The following is an 18,441-nucleotide window of genomic DNA, read 5'->3' as shown; positions in this document are numbered from 1 at the left end:
TGTTAGCTTGAACCATTTGCACCGGAACAAAGGGACCCAAAAGGAGGGTCCATAGTCAAGTTCCCATATCTCCTCTATGTAACCATAATATGTGACCTTTTGCCCATTCTCGGTTGCTGCATCAAAGCGGACACCACTGTTTTGGTTGGTGCTCTTTTTATCTTGGGCGATCGTGTAAAATGTATTCCCATTTATCTCGTACCCTTGGAAAGTCGTTATAGTCGAAGATGGTGTCTTGGCCAACATGTACAGCTGATCTACAACATGATCGTCATTCATTAAATGTTTTCTCAACCAACTGCCGAAAGTCTCCATGTGGGCCTTCCTAATCCAGGATTCGGGCTTCCCAGGGTTGTCCGAGCGTAAAATATTCTTGTGTTTCCCAAAGTACGGAGCCACCAAGCTGGAATTGGTCAGAACTGTGTGGTGTGCTTCAGTCAGAGAATGGCCGTCCATACATATCGTTGATTTCCTTCCGATCGTGCCTTTTCCACTTAGTCTCCCCTCGTGCCGCGATCGAGGAAGACCAATCGGCTTAAGGTCAGGAACAAAGTCAACACAAAACTCAATTACCTCCTCATTTCCATAGCCCTTGGCGATGCTTCCTTCTGGCCTAGCACGGTTACGAACATATTTCTTTAATATTCCCATGAACCTCTCGAAGGGGAACATATTGTGTAGAAATACAGGACCGAGAATGGAAATCTCATCGACTAGGTGAACCAGGAGGTGCGTCATAATATTGAAGAAGGATGGCGGGAACACCAACTCGAAACTGACAAGACATTGGATCACATCGTTCTGTAACCGTGGTAGAACTTCTGGATTGATTACCTTCTGAGAGATTGCATTGAGGAATGCACATAGCTTCACAATGGCTACTCGAACATTTTCCGGCAGGAGCCCCCTCAAAGAAATTGGAAGCAGTTGCGTCATAATCACGTGGCAGTCGTGAGACTTCAGGTTTTGGAACTTTTTCTCCGCCATGTTTATTATTCCCTTTATATTGGACGAGAATCCAGACGGGACCTTCATACTGCTCATGCATTCAAAAAAGATGACCTTCTCTTCTTTGGTCAGAGCGTAGCTGGCATGACCTTGAAACCGTTCCGGATGCCGGTTATCAGGGTCTTTCAAACTTTGCTGGTCCTGCCGTGCTTCCTTTGTATCATTTGTCTTCCCATACACGCCCAAGAAGCTTAGGAGGTTCACGCAAATATTCTTCGTAACGTGCATCACGTCGATTGCAGAGCGGACTTCTAGGACTTTCCAATATTCTAGCTCCCAGAATATAGATTTCTTCTTCCACATGGCTGCGTGCCCGTCAGCTCCCTTCGGAACTGATTGTCCGCCAGGACCCTTTCCAAAGATGACTTTCAAATCCTTGACCATATCAAATACCTCGGCACCAGTGTGTTCCGCAGGCTTCGGCCGGTGATCTGCCTTGCCGTTGTAATCCTTGCCTTTCTTTCTTACTGGATGACCTTTCGGAAGAAATCGACGATGCCCAAGGTACACGTTCTTCTTACAATTTGGCAAATGTACACTTTCAGTCTCATGTAAGCAGTGCGTGCATGCATTGTATCCCTTATTTGACAGTCCCGAAAGGTTACTAAGAGCAGGCCAATCGTTGATGGTTACGAAAAGCAACGCTCGTAGGTCAAATTCCTCTTCTTTGTGCTCATCCCACACACGGACACCAGGTCTGCCCCACAGCTGTAAAAGTTCATCAACTAATGGCCTTAGGTACACATCGATGTCGTTGCCGGGTTGCTTCGGACCTTGGATGAGCACTGGCATCATAATAAACTTTCGCTTCATGCACAACCAAGGAGGAAGGTTGTAGATGCATAGAGTCACGGGCCAGGTGCTATGGCTGGAGCTCTGCTCGCCAAAAGGATTCATGCCATCCGTACTTAGACCAAATCTTATGTTCCTTGCGTCAGCTGCAAAATCTTTGAACTCTCTGTCGATCTTTCTCCATTGCGTTCCATCTGCGGGGTGTCTCAACTCCCCGTCCGACTTACGGTCCTCTTTGTGCCATCGCAACAACTTGGCATGCTCTTTGTTCCTGAACAGACGTTTCAACCGTGGTATTATAGGAGCATACCACATCACCTTGGCGGGAACCCTCTTCCTGGGTTTCTGGCCCTCAACATCGTCACCAGGGTCATCGCCTCTGATCTTATAACGCAATGCAGTGCATACCGGGCATTCATTCAAATTCTCGTATTCACCGCGGTAGAGGATGCAGTCGTTGATGCATGCATGTATCTTCAGAACCTCTAAACCTAGAGGGCAGACAACCTTCTTTGCTTCGTACGTACTGGCGGGCAACTCGTTATTCTTTGGAAACATATTCTTCAACATTTTCAGCAAGTTTTCAAATGCCGAGTCAGCTACACCTGCCTGTGCCTTCCATTTCAGCAAATCCAGTGTGCAGCCCAGCTTTTTCAGACCATCATCGCATCCGGGGTACAGCGCCTTCCTGTGATCCTCTAACATGCGATCCAAATTTTCCCTCTCCTTTTCAGTTTCGCAGCGTCTCCGTGCATCAGCAATGGTCCGACCAAGATCATCAACGGGATCATCACGTGCCTCTTCTTCACCTTCCCCTTCACCTTCCCCTTCACCTTCAGCATCCTCCATGAAAGTATCACCGAAATGAGCAAGATAGCTTTCATCGATGAAATCATCCCCTTCTTCATCTTCTTCCATTATAACCCCTCTTTCTCCATGCTTGGTCCAACAATTATAGCTTGGCATGAAACCGTGCCGAAGCAGGTGCATGTGAACATCTCTTGAGGAAGAGTAACCCTTCTGATTCTTACAGTTAACACATGGAAAGATAACAAAAACCCCCTGCTTGTTCGCATTAGCCACTACGAGGAAATCTTTCAAACCTGTAGTGAACTCGCCGGAGAGTCGGTTACCGTACATCCATTGCCGATTCATCTGCATTATTATAATATAAAATATATAATTAACCATCATGCATTTGTTAAACTAACTAGCTATAAACAATATAAATTAAACAATGAACTACACACATGCATATTTTATCAATGACACATCAAAGGTTCAAGTTGCTAACCGCGATCGAGGAGGAAAAAATAAATGAGAAAGCTCAAGTGTGGCTCCAACACTTCATATCATGTTTGTTTCATGCTCTTGGGGCATTTCATCAAACACCTTATGTGCATAAGAGGAACCAAAAGCAAACCTAACACCCACTTGTGAAGTTTGTGAAGAGAATGGCTCCAAATGGCTAAGTGTTGGCTGCTGGATGGGTATATATAGGGTAGGGGCTTTAGTCCCGGTTGGCCTGGCCAACCGCGACTAAAGGCCTTCGGGCACCTTTAGTCGCGGTTGGCCAGGCCAACCGCGACTAAAGCCCCCCACGTGCACCAGCTGGCCACCGAGCGCCCTGGGCCCAGGCCTTTGGTCGCGGTTCGCCTCCCGAACCGCGACTAAAGGTCCCATTAGTCGCGGTTCCTATAGCTTCGCGACTTATGGGGCTGGACGGAAGCCTGTTTTTCTACCAGTGTCACCACCGAAAATTCTTGGACCCACACTAGCTTGCTGGTTGCTTCAGGAGTTTAACTTTAATTTGACCAGGAGATATGAGGCGTGCCAATGCTCTTGTTGCCCATTTTCGGCAAGTCCTTTATGAAGGCCAATCTGTGTTACTATACAACTTACTGATGAAGGTATCTCTTAGTCGCCCTTGCATATCTTTTTCTAAGATGGCTCTCCTTTTTCATTACTATCACAGTAGCAGTTTGTAAATTTTTGAATTGAACTTCCTCCAGGGATACATAAAAAGCAACTTCCCTCTGGGAGCTTTGACTGTTAAAGATGAGATATTGCGCCAAGGGTTGAAGCCTGATAGATTGACATACAACACCATCATTTTTGCTTGCGTGAAATCAGAAGAGATTGAGAAGGCTTTCCAGTTTCTTAAAGATATGAAGGTGTCACACAAGTGTTGGAAAGGCCAGTTTTAGCCACAAAATTGTTTTGCATATACATGTTGCCTCGCATGATGACAGTGAGTTGCTTTCGTTACAATGCAGGAAGAAGCTAAAAGGGATGGTAATCCTGAACTCCTCCCGGATGCTGTTACCTACACAACATTACTTAAGGTGATTCAGTGATTGCCTTACATAGGCTCACATGTTTTTTTAGCTGTTTTATGAATTCAGTATTGTTTTTAATGGTTTTTAAATGTGCAAGTTATTGAAGCATGTTGCAGGGTTTAGGAAATAGCCAAGATCTTTATGCAGTTTTGAAGATTGTGGTGGAGATGAAATCGTCACTTACATTAATTGATAGGACTGCATATACAGCTATGGCAGATGCCTTTCTAGCTTGCGGGTCCATTGATGGTAAGCTATATAGCATGTTTCTAGTGGGTCAATTTGCTTGGTGATACTACGTCTTTTCAAGTTGAAAAATAACAGTGGTATCCTTGCATTTGATGTTATTTTCTATCCACACGCCTTAGTAGTGCTACTACCCATTTTTAAAAGGTGATTTTATCTTTTTTTTGTTTGGTATATCTGATTCGCAAAAACTCTGCTTGTGCCATTTTAGGAATAGCCATTCTCAAGCCTAGGTAAAGGAGGGTTGTGTTGGCAAGCCAACGTTAGTTGGAGCGTAACCCTCTCAGCGACACGCCATATTGGAACCTGAGTGTGGTGTTAAGTAAGCAAGGGCCGGGCCGCCACCGTTATAAGCAGACAAGGGGTTTTGCATCTCACCTGACGAATGTGAAGAGTAAGGAAGCAGCCGAGGCAAATAGGTTGGGTGTGGGTAGTTGGAATGTAGGATCCTTAATGGGGGAATATACAGGAGTCAGTGGATGCTGCGATTAGGAGGCGTGTAAATATTTGTTTCATCCAGGAGACTAGATGGGTGGGTCAAAAGGGTGAGGGAAGTTGAGAATACCAGTTTCAAGCTTTGGTATTCAGGGTCAGCTGGTAATAGGAACACGGCGTAGACTTCCTAATAGACAAGAGCCTCAAGAATGGAGTAGTGCATGTCCGGAGATAGAGGATAGGATCATCCTAATCAAGCTAGTTGTTGAGAATCGTGTCCTGAAAGTTATTAGTGCTTATGTCCCACCGGCGGGGCTCGATATGGGTGCTAAGAGCAAATTTTGGGATGATGGAGGACGTGGTTAGAAGTGTACCGACAAACGAGCAGCTCTTCAATTGAGGAGATCTGAATGGCCATGTGAGTACAACTAACATAGGGTTTGAGGAGGTGCATGGGGGCTTTGGGTATGGCGACAGAAACCAGAAGGGTAACGACATCCTAGACTTTGCGATAAGCTACAACCGTTTCGTAGCTAGCACTTTCTTTAGGAAGATGCAATCTCACCTAGTGACCTTCAGTAGTTCCCAACACTCTAGCCAGATTGATCTTGTCCTTATTAGAAGAATGGATAGGAGGGCTTGTTTGGATTGTAAGGTGATTCCTAGAGAGAAAGTGGTATTTGGGAGATTTGCAATCTTGTTTACTGTTTCTGGTTCGACACGAGAAAAATCGCCAAAAATTACCAGAACGTAAGTTTGAGCTGCCAATTTACGAGCATCTTTTCCAGGTATTTATCTAACTTTCATTAGTTCAGAGTTTTTAGAGTTACGCAGCGTAACTATTTTTCAAAAATCAATTTTTACAAACTGTTCTGTTTTGACAGATTCTTGCACTATTTTGCATCTGCATCTTTTTGCCCATCTTTTTGAGTTCTCTTGATCAAAGAACCTTATTGAAGTTGTGCTACAGTAGCTAATGCTTATTAAAATGCTTTTCATATGTCATACTGAACTTTGTAGATTAGATTAATATTATCATTGCACTAACGCTGGTAATGAGATTTATGATGAGTTTTGTATGAAGGAAGTTTTCAAGTGTAGGAAAGAAGAATGATGAGATGAGATGAAGAATGGACAAAAGCTAAAGCTTGGGGATGCCCATGTCACCCCAAGATATATTCAAGAAGTACAAGCATCAAAGCTTGGGGATGCCCAAGGCATCCCCTTCTTCATCAATAAAAATATCAGGTCATGTTTCTGTTCACTATATTTTTATTGCTTCATATATTATGTGTTATTCTTCGAGCGTCTTTATTTTCTGTTGTGTATTTTATTTTAAATAAAGTGGACACCATCATACCATGTTTGTTTGGGAGAGAGACACGCTCCGTTTTAATTGTATGAACGCTCTAGTTTTCACTCTTATTGTTCAACGAGCGTTTCATTTTTGCTAGTACTGCGTTTAGCTCTGGTTTTTCACTCCTATTTTGTTCAGAGCTTGCTAGTATGCTTCAGTTATATATGATTAGCTCTCTGACCTTTAATGAATATTATAAATGAGAGTTGTTTCAAATAAGTTGATTGGTGTTGGATACGAGTAAAAAGGTTTCATATTAATAGTGATGCAAATGGAAGATCTCCTCTGATGTTTCAATTGGGTTGAATTGATCATTTAGTTTAGACTTTTAATATCACCATATGCTTTAATTAATAAGTTTTGTCGCTATGCATGATTATGACCATTATTGCTCTCTTAGTTGGTCGCTATCTTTCTTTTTGCTAGCCTTCATTCTGTAGTGAGTATGATCTCTACTCGTGCATCTAACCACCAAAAACCAAAAAATGCCAAAAGTGTCCACCATACCTACCTATATGTGGTATTTCACCACCACTCCAAGTAAATTTACATGTGCTACCTTTAAAACCTTCAAAATAATTCCTTGTTTTTGCAATACATAGCTCATGGGAAAGTAGCCTAAAAAATATTGTGGTGAGAATATGTCACTTATGTATCTTAGTTCTTATAAGCTGCTTGTTGTGTGGCAACCATGCTGACATGGGGACACCATCATCATATTTTTCATAAATATCATGTGAGTTACTATGCATGTCCGTCTTATCTGAAGTAAAGGAGATAACCATGATAAAATGTTAGAGTATGCATATTGTTAGAGAAGAACATTGGGCTGCTAACCAAAGCCATGTTTACATGGTGGAAGTTTCAGCATGGACATTAAAACCTCAAAAATCTCTTATGAGAAATTTATGTTGCCAAAAGCTTTAAGCTTAAAGAGGAGTCCATTTGTCTGTTGTCCATGTTGTCCCGGTATGGATGTCTAAGTTGAGAATAATCAAAAGCAAGAAATCCAATGCGAACTTTCTCCTTATACCTTTGTACAGGTGGCATGGAGGTACCCCTTTGTGAAACTTGGTTGAAACATATGTAATGCGATGATAATCCATGGAAATCCGAGCTAATTAGGACAAGGTGCGGGCACTATTAGTATTCGATGCATGAGGCTTGCAACTTATAGGAAGTTTTATACATAACCTATATTACTTATTGCTACCGTTGACACAATTGCCTCTCTTAAAATTTTATATCTCTATGTTTTCAAAATAAAAAGCTCTAGCACATGTTTAATCTCTGCTTCCCTCTGCGAAGGGTCATTCTTTTACTTTTATGTTGAGTCTTCATCTTCTAAGTTATATGCACCGTCTTATGAGAGCATAGTTGTCATTCTTAGTTCTATGTGCATGGTCCCAAAATTATTATTGACTGAATCATGAATGTGTTATTAATTGTTCTTAAATTATTTGTATCTAGTCATCCTTTGAACTTTGAAGGTGCATGTCACCTCAAAAATTATTCTTTTTATCACTTACCTACTCGAGGACGAGCAGGAGTTAAGCTTGGGGATGTTGATACGTCGCAAACGTATCTATAATTTTTGATGTTCCATGCTTGTTTTACACCAATTACTATATGTTTTAAGGGACTAACCTATTAATAGTTTCAAAAGTGCACAAGTTCTTGGATTCAACTTTGTTGTGCAGGAAATAGGCAAATATGGAAGGAAATAGCTCATTATGGTGAAATCTGGAATTTCCCGGAATCTGTCCCTGCTGAACACTTTTCCAAGATCGCTTCGAAACTCCATCAAAACGACGTCCAATGAAAAAGTAGTAAACTACAAAGTTGTAGATAATTTCAAGCCGAACAATTTGCTTATTCGTCCAGAACAGACAACGGATGCATCCGGCAGAGCAGAATTACTGCGGAGGTTCGTGCAGTCTCGGGACTCCGAAAGTTGGTGACATATTTGACACAAACTCTTTCCATACCTGGATATTTCGGCCCAGCCACGAGTTGTGAGGGTCATGAAGGACAGAGGGGAGTCCTAGGAAGGTTCTAGAGGTGCCCAAGATCTCTTGGATCAAAGGGGCATCCATCACATGGCCTAGATTGCATCTCCAACACTATATATTGATGGGAAACCCTATTTTTGGAGTCCCCCAAGTATTGTCACGAAAATCCTCCTCCTTGGCAGCAGCCAAGGAGGTGGAAACACTCATCTACACCAGCACCAACTCAAGGAAGAAGAAGGCTAAGGGGCGGCGCTCCCCTATGATGCCGGCGGCGGGGAAGGAGTCCCCCGCGCCGCCGCCCACGCCTCCGCCTCCGGGCGCTTCTCGCTGAGCCCTCCAACGTCTTTACCGCCATCTCCATCATCAAATCCTCATTGTATTCAGTGGTCCATCCTCTCACAAACCTCTGTACCGCCCTATGTAAACATGGTGTTTGATGCTATAAGTTATAATCCTATGATCTATGTCATGTTGGCATAGTTTATTTGTTCTTTGATTGATTGGTTGTTTCTCTTTGGTTCATTAGAGTTGTATGTTGATATGTTACCGTCCTTGGTGCCCATTATATTTGTGTGCGCATGGATCAAGCACCATAGGGCTGGTAGTACTTGTATACTAGAAGGGGGAAGTTCTGCCGGAGTGACAGAAACCTAATTAAGGACGCGAACCGGATAGTTGCATGTATGGGAGTAAGAGGACCATTTACTTAAGACTATGGTTGGGGAAACCTTAATGCTTGCTAGTATTTACGGATGTTTGCTAGCAAGCCAATCATATAGTACTTGCAATCCCGGAGGGAGAGCATGTATATTTAGCCTCTCCTACATAGAAAGCTGCATCGAAGACATTGAACCCAAGATCTTCATTAATTGATCTTGGACAAAACCACCACTATTACCACCGCCTTTCCACACTCATGGTATTGTTAGTTTAGTTTGTTTTATTGCTGCAGCACTAACATTTATTCCGTGTATTTTATTGTTCTGCAAAGTCACCTCTCAAACCCGTTATGGCTCTAGTTTTATTTCCTAGATATTGCAAACGCTTAGTGTGCGTAGAGTTGTATCAGTGGTTGATAGAACTTGAGAGAATGTTTATCCTACCTTTAGCTCCTCGTTGGGTTCGACACTCTTACTTATCGAAAAGGCTACACGCGATCCCCTATACTTGTGGGACATCACGCACCAACATAACACGTTTGGTTCTGCATTCTTTTTCTATGTGATCAGGTCTCAAACATTTGCGACATTGAATGTCTCACGTCTTCTCCGTGGAGGTCATCAAAGATGAACTCCGAGGAGGACCAGCAGATGGTGGTGGAGTAGCAGCAATTGGCGCTCGTGATGCAGGAGTGGTGTACTTGGAGGTAGTAGGCGCTGGTGTAGCCCCACGAGTGGGTGGATCTGATTGTCACGAAGACCATGATGATGTACGACTTGCAGAAATATTAGCTCTTCTCCATGGTGGTTGACGATAATGCACTTCACGTTCAGCTTTGCAAGCAAGGTGAAATAAATGAGTAATGGTGTTGTACTCTTTATAATCTAAAATATGATAAATCTCTTTATTAAAACCACCAATAAAACATGTAAGCATAGCTGCATTATCCTCTACAATACCACAACGAATCATGCCCGTTTGCAATTCTTGATAATAGTCTTCTACATAATTTTTTCCTTGTTCTAAACGAGAATTTTTTTAAGCAAATCACGTTCATAATATGGAGGAACAAAACAAGTATGCATAGAAAGTTTTAAACCAACCCAAGTAGTAGGAATATTAGCATGATGTACTCTACAATGTTCAGACCACCAAATATATGCAAAATATGTGAACTCACAAGTAGCAGCACTAACAAGCTCAAATGATCAGATATCGTAAACATGTAAGATGTTGCTCTACTTCCAATTCCCAAGTAAGGTATGCATCAGGATTATAACTACCCTCAAATTTAAGTTTTGCAACATGATCATCATCACGTACCGGTCGTGGAGGTGGACGAGCGTTGCGGTTGTATTGTCATGGACGACCAGGTGGAGGTTGTTCTACCTCCTGGCCGTCAAGCATGTTCTCGTCTACCAACTCGTCATCCCCTCCATAATCGTTGTATCTTTCATCAGTGGCCGCTTCAGGAGCGGCTGGTGCAGCAGCAGCGGTACCTGCAGGCAAATCCACATGAGGAAAGCGGCGTGCGCGGCGCGCGTCATTACGGGGGTGCGGTAACCCGGTCAAGATCTCCTCGAACTTGGCATCAAGTTTGGAGTTGAAAGCTTCCTCAAGACCATCGATCTTCTCCAGCGCGTCGGTGAGCTTGGAATCATTGTCACGAAGGCACGCATCCATGTCGTGTGCATGCCTCCCAAAAGGTGGGTGAAGTGAGCATGCAACTCCGCACTCGTCATCTTATCCGGGTCAACAACGTCCGTCGTGATTCCTGTCATGATTAATACTCAAAAAGCACAAATGTATATGCCTACAAACTTCAGAATATGGTGGTTCACGCACAATTCGTCAAGCAAAATACAAAGCTCTTGCAAGTTCTTACCAAACAGGGGAAGGCGATATGGAAACCAACAAGTATCAGTGTTGCCCCAAAGATTGTCAAAACGATTACCAGATGTTGACACAGAGCACATGAAGAAAATATGTGGAGCTGTAGGAAGGGTAATATTGTAGCAAAAACAACAATTATCAAAATAGCAATGCAATATTGAAAGTATGCTTGATACGTCTCCAACGTATCTATAATTTCTTATGTTCCATGCTACTTTTATGATGATATACACATGTTTTATACACACTTTATGTCATTATTATGCATTTTCCGGAACTAACCTATTGACGAGATGCCGAAGTGCCAGTTCCTATTTTCTGTTGTTTTTGGTTTCAGAAATCCTAGTAAGGAAATATTCTCGGAATTGGATGAAATCAACGCCCAGAACCTTATTTTTCCTGGAAGCTTCCAGAGCACCGAAGAGATTACGAAGTGGGGCCACGAGGCGGTGACACATGGTGGCGGCGCGGCCTAAGGGGGGGGCCTATTGTCAGGCCCCACTAGGGCCCCTCCGAGGCTGCCCTTCCGCCTACTTAAGGACTCCGTCGCGAAAACCCTAGCGGAATAAGCCACGGTACGAGAAAAGTTTCAGAGCCGCCGCCATCGCGAAGCCAAGATCTGGGGGACAGGAGTCTCTGTTCCGGCACGCCGCCGAGACGGGGAAGTGCCCCCGGAAGGCATCTCCATCGACACCACCGCCATCTTCATCAACGCTGCTGTCTCCCATGAGGAGGGAGTAGTTCCCCATCGAGGCTAAGGGCTGTACCGGTAGCTATGTGGTTAATCTCTCTCATATGTACTTCAATACAATGATCTCATGAGCTGCCTTACATGATTGAGATTCATATGATGAGCTTTGTATCACTATTAATCTATGTGCTACTCTAGTGATGTTATTAAAGTACTCTATTCCCCCTCCATGATGTAAAGGTGACAGTGTGTGTATCATGTAGTACTTGGCGTAGTTTATGATTGTGATCTCTTGTAGATTATGGAGTTAACTATTACTATGATAGTATTGATGTGATCTATTCCCCCTTTCATAGCCGGTCGGTGACGGTGTGCATGCTATGTTAGTACTCGGTATAATTGTGTTGGTCTATCATGCACTCTAAGGTTAATTAAATATGAACATCGAATGTTGTGGAGCTTGTTAACTCCGGCATTGAGGTGCTCTTGTAGCCCTACACAATTAGTGGTGTTTTTCATCCAACAAGAGAGTGTAGAGTAGTTTCAGTTATGTGATCAATGTTGAGAGTGTCCACTAGTGAAAGTAGGATCCCTAGGCCTTGTTTCCAAACATCGAATCTCCGTTTATTTACTGTTCCATTGCATGTTTACTCGCTGCCATATTTTATTCAGATTGCTATTATCACTCATATACATTCATACCACTTGTATTTCACTATCTCTTCGCCGAACTAGTGCACCTATACATCTAACAAGTGTATTAGGTGTGTTGGGGACACAAGAGACTTCTTGTATCGTGATTGCAGGGTTGCTTGAGAGGGATATCTTTGACCTCTTCCTCCCTGAGTTCGATAAACCTTGGGTGATCCACTTAAGTGAAAACTTGCTGCTGTTCTACAAACCTCTGCTCTTGGAGGCCCAACACTGTCTACAGGAAAAGAAGTGTGAGTAGACATCAAGCTATTTTCTGGCGCCGTTGCCGGGGAACGAAGAAAAGCTACACCATAGAGAATTCTACCTCCCACGTCAACCACGCGCCAGTTGTGGACAGCAAGTATTTTCTGGCGCCGTTGCCGGGGAGGAAAGGTAAAAGGCACTCACACTCCGGTCCCAGGTAACTAAGTTATTTTCTGGTGCCGTTGTAAGTGCTCGAAGCTATTTCCTTTAGATCCTGCAATTGCATCTTTTTGTTTCTTGTTTTTATTTCACTAGTTTGGCATAATGGAAAGCAACTATGAGCTTTTTAATCTATTTCCTGATTTAAGACATGGCTTGTTTGCTGCGAAAATTAAAAAACCTATGGAATCTTATTTGCATGCTAGTAGCAATAATATTAGTATGAACGCTTTGAACACCATTGTTGCTAATGATATGGAAAATTCTAAGCTTGGGGAAGCTGGTTTTGATGAGCATGATATTTTTAGTCCCCCAATCATTGAGGAGAAAATTTTCTTTGATGATACTTTGCCTCCTATTTATGATGATTATAATGATAGTGGTCTTTTGGTGCCACCTACTATGGAGGATAAATTTTATTATGATTATACTATGCCTCCTACACTTGATGAGAATAACAATGATAGCTACTTTGTTGAATTTGCTCCCACTACAATTAATAAGAATGACTATGCTTATGTTGGGAGTAGTAATAATTTTATGCATGAGACTCGTGATAAGAATGCTTTATGTGATAGTTATATTGTTGAGTTTGCTCATTATGCTACTGAAAGTTATTATGAGAGAGGGAAACATGGTTATATGCATCTTAATAATATTAAGTTCCCCCTCTTTATGTTGAGAATCTTGAAGTTACTTGTGTTTTATCTTCCTATGCTTGTCACTTTGTTCTTCATGAATTCATTTGTGTACAAGATTCCTTTTCATAGGAAGTGGGTTAGGTTTAAATTTGTTTCATATTTGATTTTTGATGCTCTCTTTTGCTTCAACTCTTATTTCTTGCGAGTGCATCATTAAAATTACTAAGCCCATCTTAATGGCTATAAAGAAAGCACTTCTTGGGAGATAACCCATGTTTTTATTTTGATACTGTTTTGTTGTGTCTTGGAAGTTGTTACTACTGTAGCAACCTCTCCTTATCTTTATTTTATTGCATTGTTGTGCCAAGTAAAGTCTTTGATAGTAAGGTTCATACTAGATTTGGATTACTGCGCAGAAACAGATTTCTGTCTGTCACGAATTTGGGCAGGGTTCTCTGTAGGTAACTCAAAAAAATCTGCCAATTTACGTGAGTGATCCTCAGATATGTACGCAACTTTCATTCAATTTGAGCATTTTCATCTGAGCAAGTCTGGTGCCTCTAAAAAATTCGTCTTTACGGACTGTTCTGTTTTGACAGATTCTGCCTTTTATTTCGCATTGCCTCTTTTGTTGTGTTGGATGGATTTCTTTGTTCCATTAACTTTCAGAAGCTTTGGGCAATGTCCAGAAGTGTTAAGAATGATTGTGTCACCTCTGAACATGTGAATTTTTATTATGCACTAACCCTCTAATGAGTTTGTTTTGAGTTTGGTGTGGAGGAAGTTTTCAAGGGTCAAGAGAGGAGGATGATATATGATCAAGAAGAGTGAAAAGCCTAAGCTTGGGGATGCCCCCGTGGTTCATCCCTGCATATTTCAAGAAGACTCAAGCATTTAAGCTTGGGGATGCCCAAGGCATCCCCTTCTTCATCGACAAATTATCAGGTTCCTGATGACCCACAAGTATAGGGGGTGTATCGTAGTATTTTCGATAAGTAAGAATGTCGATCCCAACGAGGAGCAGAAGGTGTTGACAAGCAGTTTCGATGAAGGATTCACTGTAAATGCTCACAGACAAGTATTCAGGGGTTTTTGATGTAACAGTTGAATAAAGTACGAGTAAGTAAAGTGCGAGAGTAACAATTGCAGCGAGTGGCCCAATCCTTTTTAGCACAAAGGACAAGCCGGTTTGTTTACTTATAATGACCAAACGTTCTCGAGGACACACGGGATTTTATCCTAGTGCTTTCGCTACATACGGCTAAATAATCTTCATTGTTATGATAAGTGTTGTGTGGGTGAACCTATGCTAATGTACCGCCCTTCCTAGGACTAATACATACTTGTGATTATACCCCTTGCAAGCATCCGCAACTACAAGAAAGTAATTAAGAATAAATCTAACCACAGCCTTAAACTCTGAGATCCTGCGATCCCTCCTGCATCGATATACCAACGGGGGTTTAGGTTTCTGTCACTCCGGCAACCCCGCAATTGGCAAACGAATACAAGATGCATTCCCCTAGGCCCATAAATGGTGAAGTGTCATGTAGTCGACGTTCACATGACACCACTAGAAGAATAACACCACGACTTAAATATCATACCATTGAATATTACTCAACCATAGTTCACTACTAACATTTAGACTTCACCCATGTCCTCAAGAACTAAACGAACTACTCACGAGACATCATATGGAACATGATCAGAGGTGATATGATGATGAATAACAATCTGAACATAAACTTGGTTCAATGGTTTCACTCAATAGCATCAACAACAAGTAGAGATCGATACCGGGAGAGTTTCCCCTATCAAACAATCAAGATCAAACCCAAATTGCTACGGCGGTGACGGTGTCCAGCGGTGGAGACGGCGGTGATGATGGTGGAGATGATGATGATGGTGATGGAGATGATGTCCAGCTTGATGACGGTGGACGATGGCGTCGATTTCCCCTCCCGGAGGGAATTTCCCGGCGGATTCCTGCCCGCCGGAGAGCTCTTTTCTCTCTGGTGTTCTCCGCTCCGCAGAGGCGGCTGTAACTCTTCGCGAGGTACCCTCTGTGGCTTAGGTTTTCGGGACGAAGGATTTCGCGAAGAAAAGGAGGCGAAAGGGGCTGTGGGCCCCCCACACCACATGGTGGCGCGGCCAGGCCATGGGCCGCGCCACCCTATGGTGTGGGCCCACCCTGGGTCCTCCTGGCTCCTCCTTCTGGCTTCCTTCGTCATCTTGAAAAATAGGATTTTTGGTATAATTTCCTTCCACAGTTGATCTTCCGAAATATTGCGTTCTGACGGTGCTTTTTCCAGCAGAATCCTGGCTCCGGTGCTTGATCCTCCAATAATGATGAAACATGCAAAATAGATGAAATAACATAAGTATTGTGTCCCAATATGAAATATATCAATGAATAACAGCAAATTATGATATAAAATAGTGATGCAAATTGGACGTATCAACTCCCCCCAAGCTTAGACTTCGCTTGTCCCCAAGCGAAACTGAGCTCGATAAACAGGACCACATGTTTATGGAGTGAAGAGTCGATAAATAAAATACGGACAAGAAGCATCATATTCATTCGCACAAGACATTATAGTAGTCAACTTCCTCTTATAACTCAACTTGAAACAAGTATAAGGTAATCACAAATAAAGGTGCATAAGAAATCATAATTGGTGATGGCAAACTTCGTTCTTGGTCAGAGAACAATTAACAGATTATACCTATCTCATTGAGCAGCGCTCTCATGTTAAACTTTATAAGGCACAACTTGCATACTCAATCATAATGGTCTCTTCATGATCATTGATAACTTGCAAAGCTATATTCATTCAGATAAAACTTGTACTAAACAAGGAAGAATAAAAGACATGACGAAGCAAATCACAATATAATGGTTTGATCACAACTACTCAAATGCTTGCTTGAGATGGAGGGAAATAGGTTTACTGACTCAACATAAAGTAAAAGACAGGCCCTTCGCAGAGGGAAGCAGGGATTAAATCATGTGCTAGAGCTTTTTCAGTTTTGCAATCATATAAAGAGAATAAAAGTAACATTTTGAGAGGTGTTTGTTGTTGTCAACGACTGGTAGCGAGTACTCTAACCCCCTTGCCAGACAAACCTTCAAAGAGCGGCTCCCATTTTATTTTTATTTTGTGTGGCACTCCTTCCAACCTTTCTTTCACAAACCATGGCTAACCGAATTCTCGGGTGCCTGCCAACAATCTCATACCATGAAGGAGTGCCTTTTTATTTTAGTTTTATTATGATGATGACACTCCCCCCAACCTTTGTTACACAAGCCATGGCTAACCGAATCCTTCGGGTGTCGTCCATCAATCACATACCATGGAGGAGTGTCTATTTAGTTTAATTAATTTGGGACTGGAAATCCCATTGCCAGCTCTTTTTGCAAAATTATTGGATAAGCGGATGAAGCCACTAGTCCATTGGTGAAAGTTGCCCAACAAGATTGAAAGATAAAACACCACGTACTTCCTCATGAGCTATAAAACATTGACACAAATAAGAGATACTAAGTTTTGAATTGTTTAAAGGTAGCACATGAAGTATTTACTTGGAATGGCAGAAAATACCATGTAGTAGGTAGGTATGGTGGACACAAATGGCATAGGTTTGGCTAAGGTTTGGATGCACGAGAAGTATTCCCTCTCAGTACAGGTCTTTGGCTAGCAAGGTTAATTAGCAAGCATAAGAGTCGAGGGAAACAAACAAATATACATGTGATAGAAACAATCATGCATCTTCCTTGTAAGCACAAACAATTTTAACTTCAGAATAAAAAGCTATGAGCTAACAAGAAAGAAAGACAATGAAACATCTACATGTATTTCTCTTTTCTACTTAAACCTCAAAGTGTTGTTGCTATTGACCAATGCTAAGTTTGCCAAAACCAAATAGATTTATTCAATGCTCCCAAAGTGATACCAATACTAATGACAAGGTAAATCATATAATAGAGATTGCAAACTAAAATAAGATGTGCAATATGTAAATGATAAGACTTCTCATTAATATTCTATAACGATAACTCACACCAAAGGATACATAGACAACCAACTAAAGGAGAGATACTTCCAACTGCAACCCATCTTATATGATAACTTCCCTACTCATGATATGACACTACTTGACAGTAAAAAGTAAAAGGTAGTGATGATGTGATACCGTGGCACTCCCCCAAGCTTGGAACAAACCAAGGGGATGCCAATACCGATGATGAATTACTCCTTTGGCGATGATGGTGATGAACTCCTCCCGCGCTTCTTACAGAACTCCTTCAACTTCAGTTTCTCGGCTTGACAATTCTGCACTAAGATTCGAAGAGATTCATTGTTATCTGAAATTGGCGATGATGACCTTGTGATGCGAATCGAGTGGTATTCCAGCATTCTTCGGAGACGGCAATTCTCCTCTTGGAGTATCTCCACTTCTCTTCTTAGAGCCCGATATTGATCACAAAACTCATCGGTAGTCCGTAGAACTTCTTCCAACATAGGGAAGGAGTCGAGGCTCAGAGCGGGTGGTAAAGGTCCCTGCAGGTTATGAGAAAAAGAACGTCGAGTATCAACAGATCCCACCAAGATTTGCTTGCTCCCGCCGGCTTGCTGCTCTTGTCTTGATGGCACCTTCTTCACTTCTTCCTCCGAAAGCCCCTTGCCCTTGTTGTTGGAGGCCATGGTGCTTCTAGACCGAAAACAGATCCTGGCAGAAACAGCTCGAAACAAAACACGTCGAGAAAACGATATACGGACCTCCAGGGGTCCGGGGGATTATATAGCAAAAAATTTCACGACAAACGGAAAGTACGAGATCGAACCAGAGTCAGAAAGGGGCGACGAGGCGGCCAAACCATAGGGCGGCGCGGGCCCAGGCCAGGCCGCGCCGGCCTTTGGTGGCACCCCCTCGTGCGTCCTTTCCACTCCGTTTCGAACTCGTAATTTTTCATATTTTCCAAAAACAGCAAAAATATTGTTCGGAAGGTAAATTGCGTACTTTTCATTACCAGTACTGTTACCTATTCAAAGTCGAGTTCTGGCGGACTGTCAATTTGCCCTTTGATGAAAGCCTCCGGTGTTTCCACTTGAATAATATCAACATCAACATTATAAGAATCACCTGAGATATAATGCTTGAGTCTTTGTCCATTCACCACTTGCGTAGCATTGCCTTGGAGAGAGCTAATTTTGATTGCTCCTGAACGATACACCTCCTCGACAAC

The 18,441-nt window shown here is 42.4% G+C and overlaps 1 protein-coding gene and 1 pseudogene across 8 annotated transcripts; one reads left to right on the top strand and one right to left on the bottom strand.

The window, feature by feature from the left end:
* The window catches only part of LOC139831721 (uncharacterized), a 37,583-nt pseudogene extending 28,113 nt beyond the window's left edge, over positions 1–9,470 (bottom strand).
* On the top strand, positions 3,616–5,413 carry LOC127298142 (pentatricopeptide repeat-containing protein At5g10690-like). 8 transcript variants are annotated; one of them, XR_011746054.1, is made up of 4 exons: positions 3,616–3,710; positions 3,813–3,996; positions 4,077–4,145; positions 4,237–5,412. XR_011746054.1 is itself a non-coding variant. In XM_051328084.2 (4 exons), the coding sequence occupies exons 1-4, from the start codon at positions 3,624–3,626 to the stop codon at positions 4,267–4,269; spliced, it is 351 nt and encodes a 116-aa protein (XP_051184044.1). In that variant the 5' UTR covers positions 3,622–3,623; the 3' UTR covers positions 4,270–5,413. The 8 variants fall into 8 exon arrangements, 4 of the variants coding, with proteins under 4 accessions (XP_051184044.1, XP_051184046.1, XP_051184043.1 ...); XR_011746055.1 differs by having other exon boundaries at positions 4,287–5,411; XR_011746053.1 differs by having other exon boundaries at positions 4,256–5,410.
* Positions 9,471–18,441: the final 8,971 nt, after the last annotated feature.

Source organism: Lolium perenne, chromosome 5, assembly GCF_019359855.2.
Source record: "Lolium perenne isolate Kyuss_39 chromosome 5, Kyuss_2.0, whole genome shotgun sequence".
NCBI lineage: Eukaryota > Viridiplantae > Streptophyta > Magnoliopsida > Poales > Poaceae > Lolium > Lolium perenne.
The sequence above is the reverse complement of the archived record's forward strand: the minus strand, read 5'-3'. Positions and strand labels throughout refer to the sequence as shown.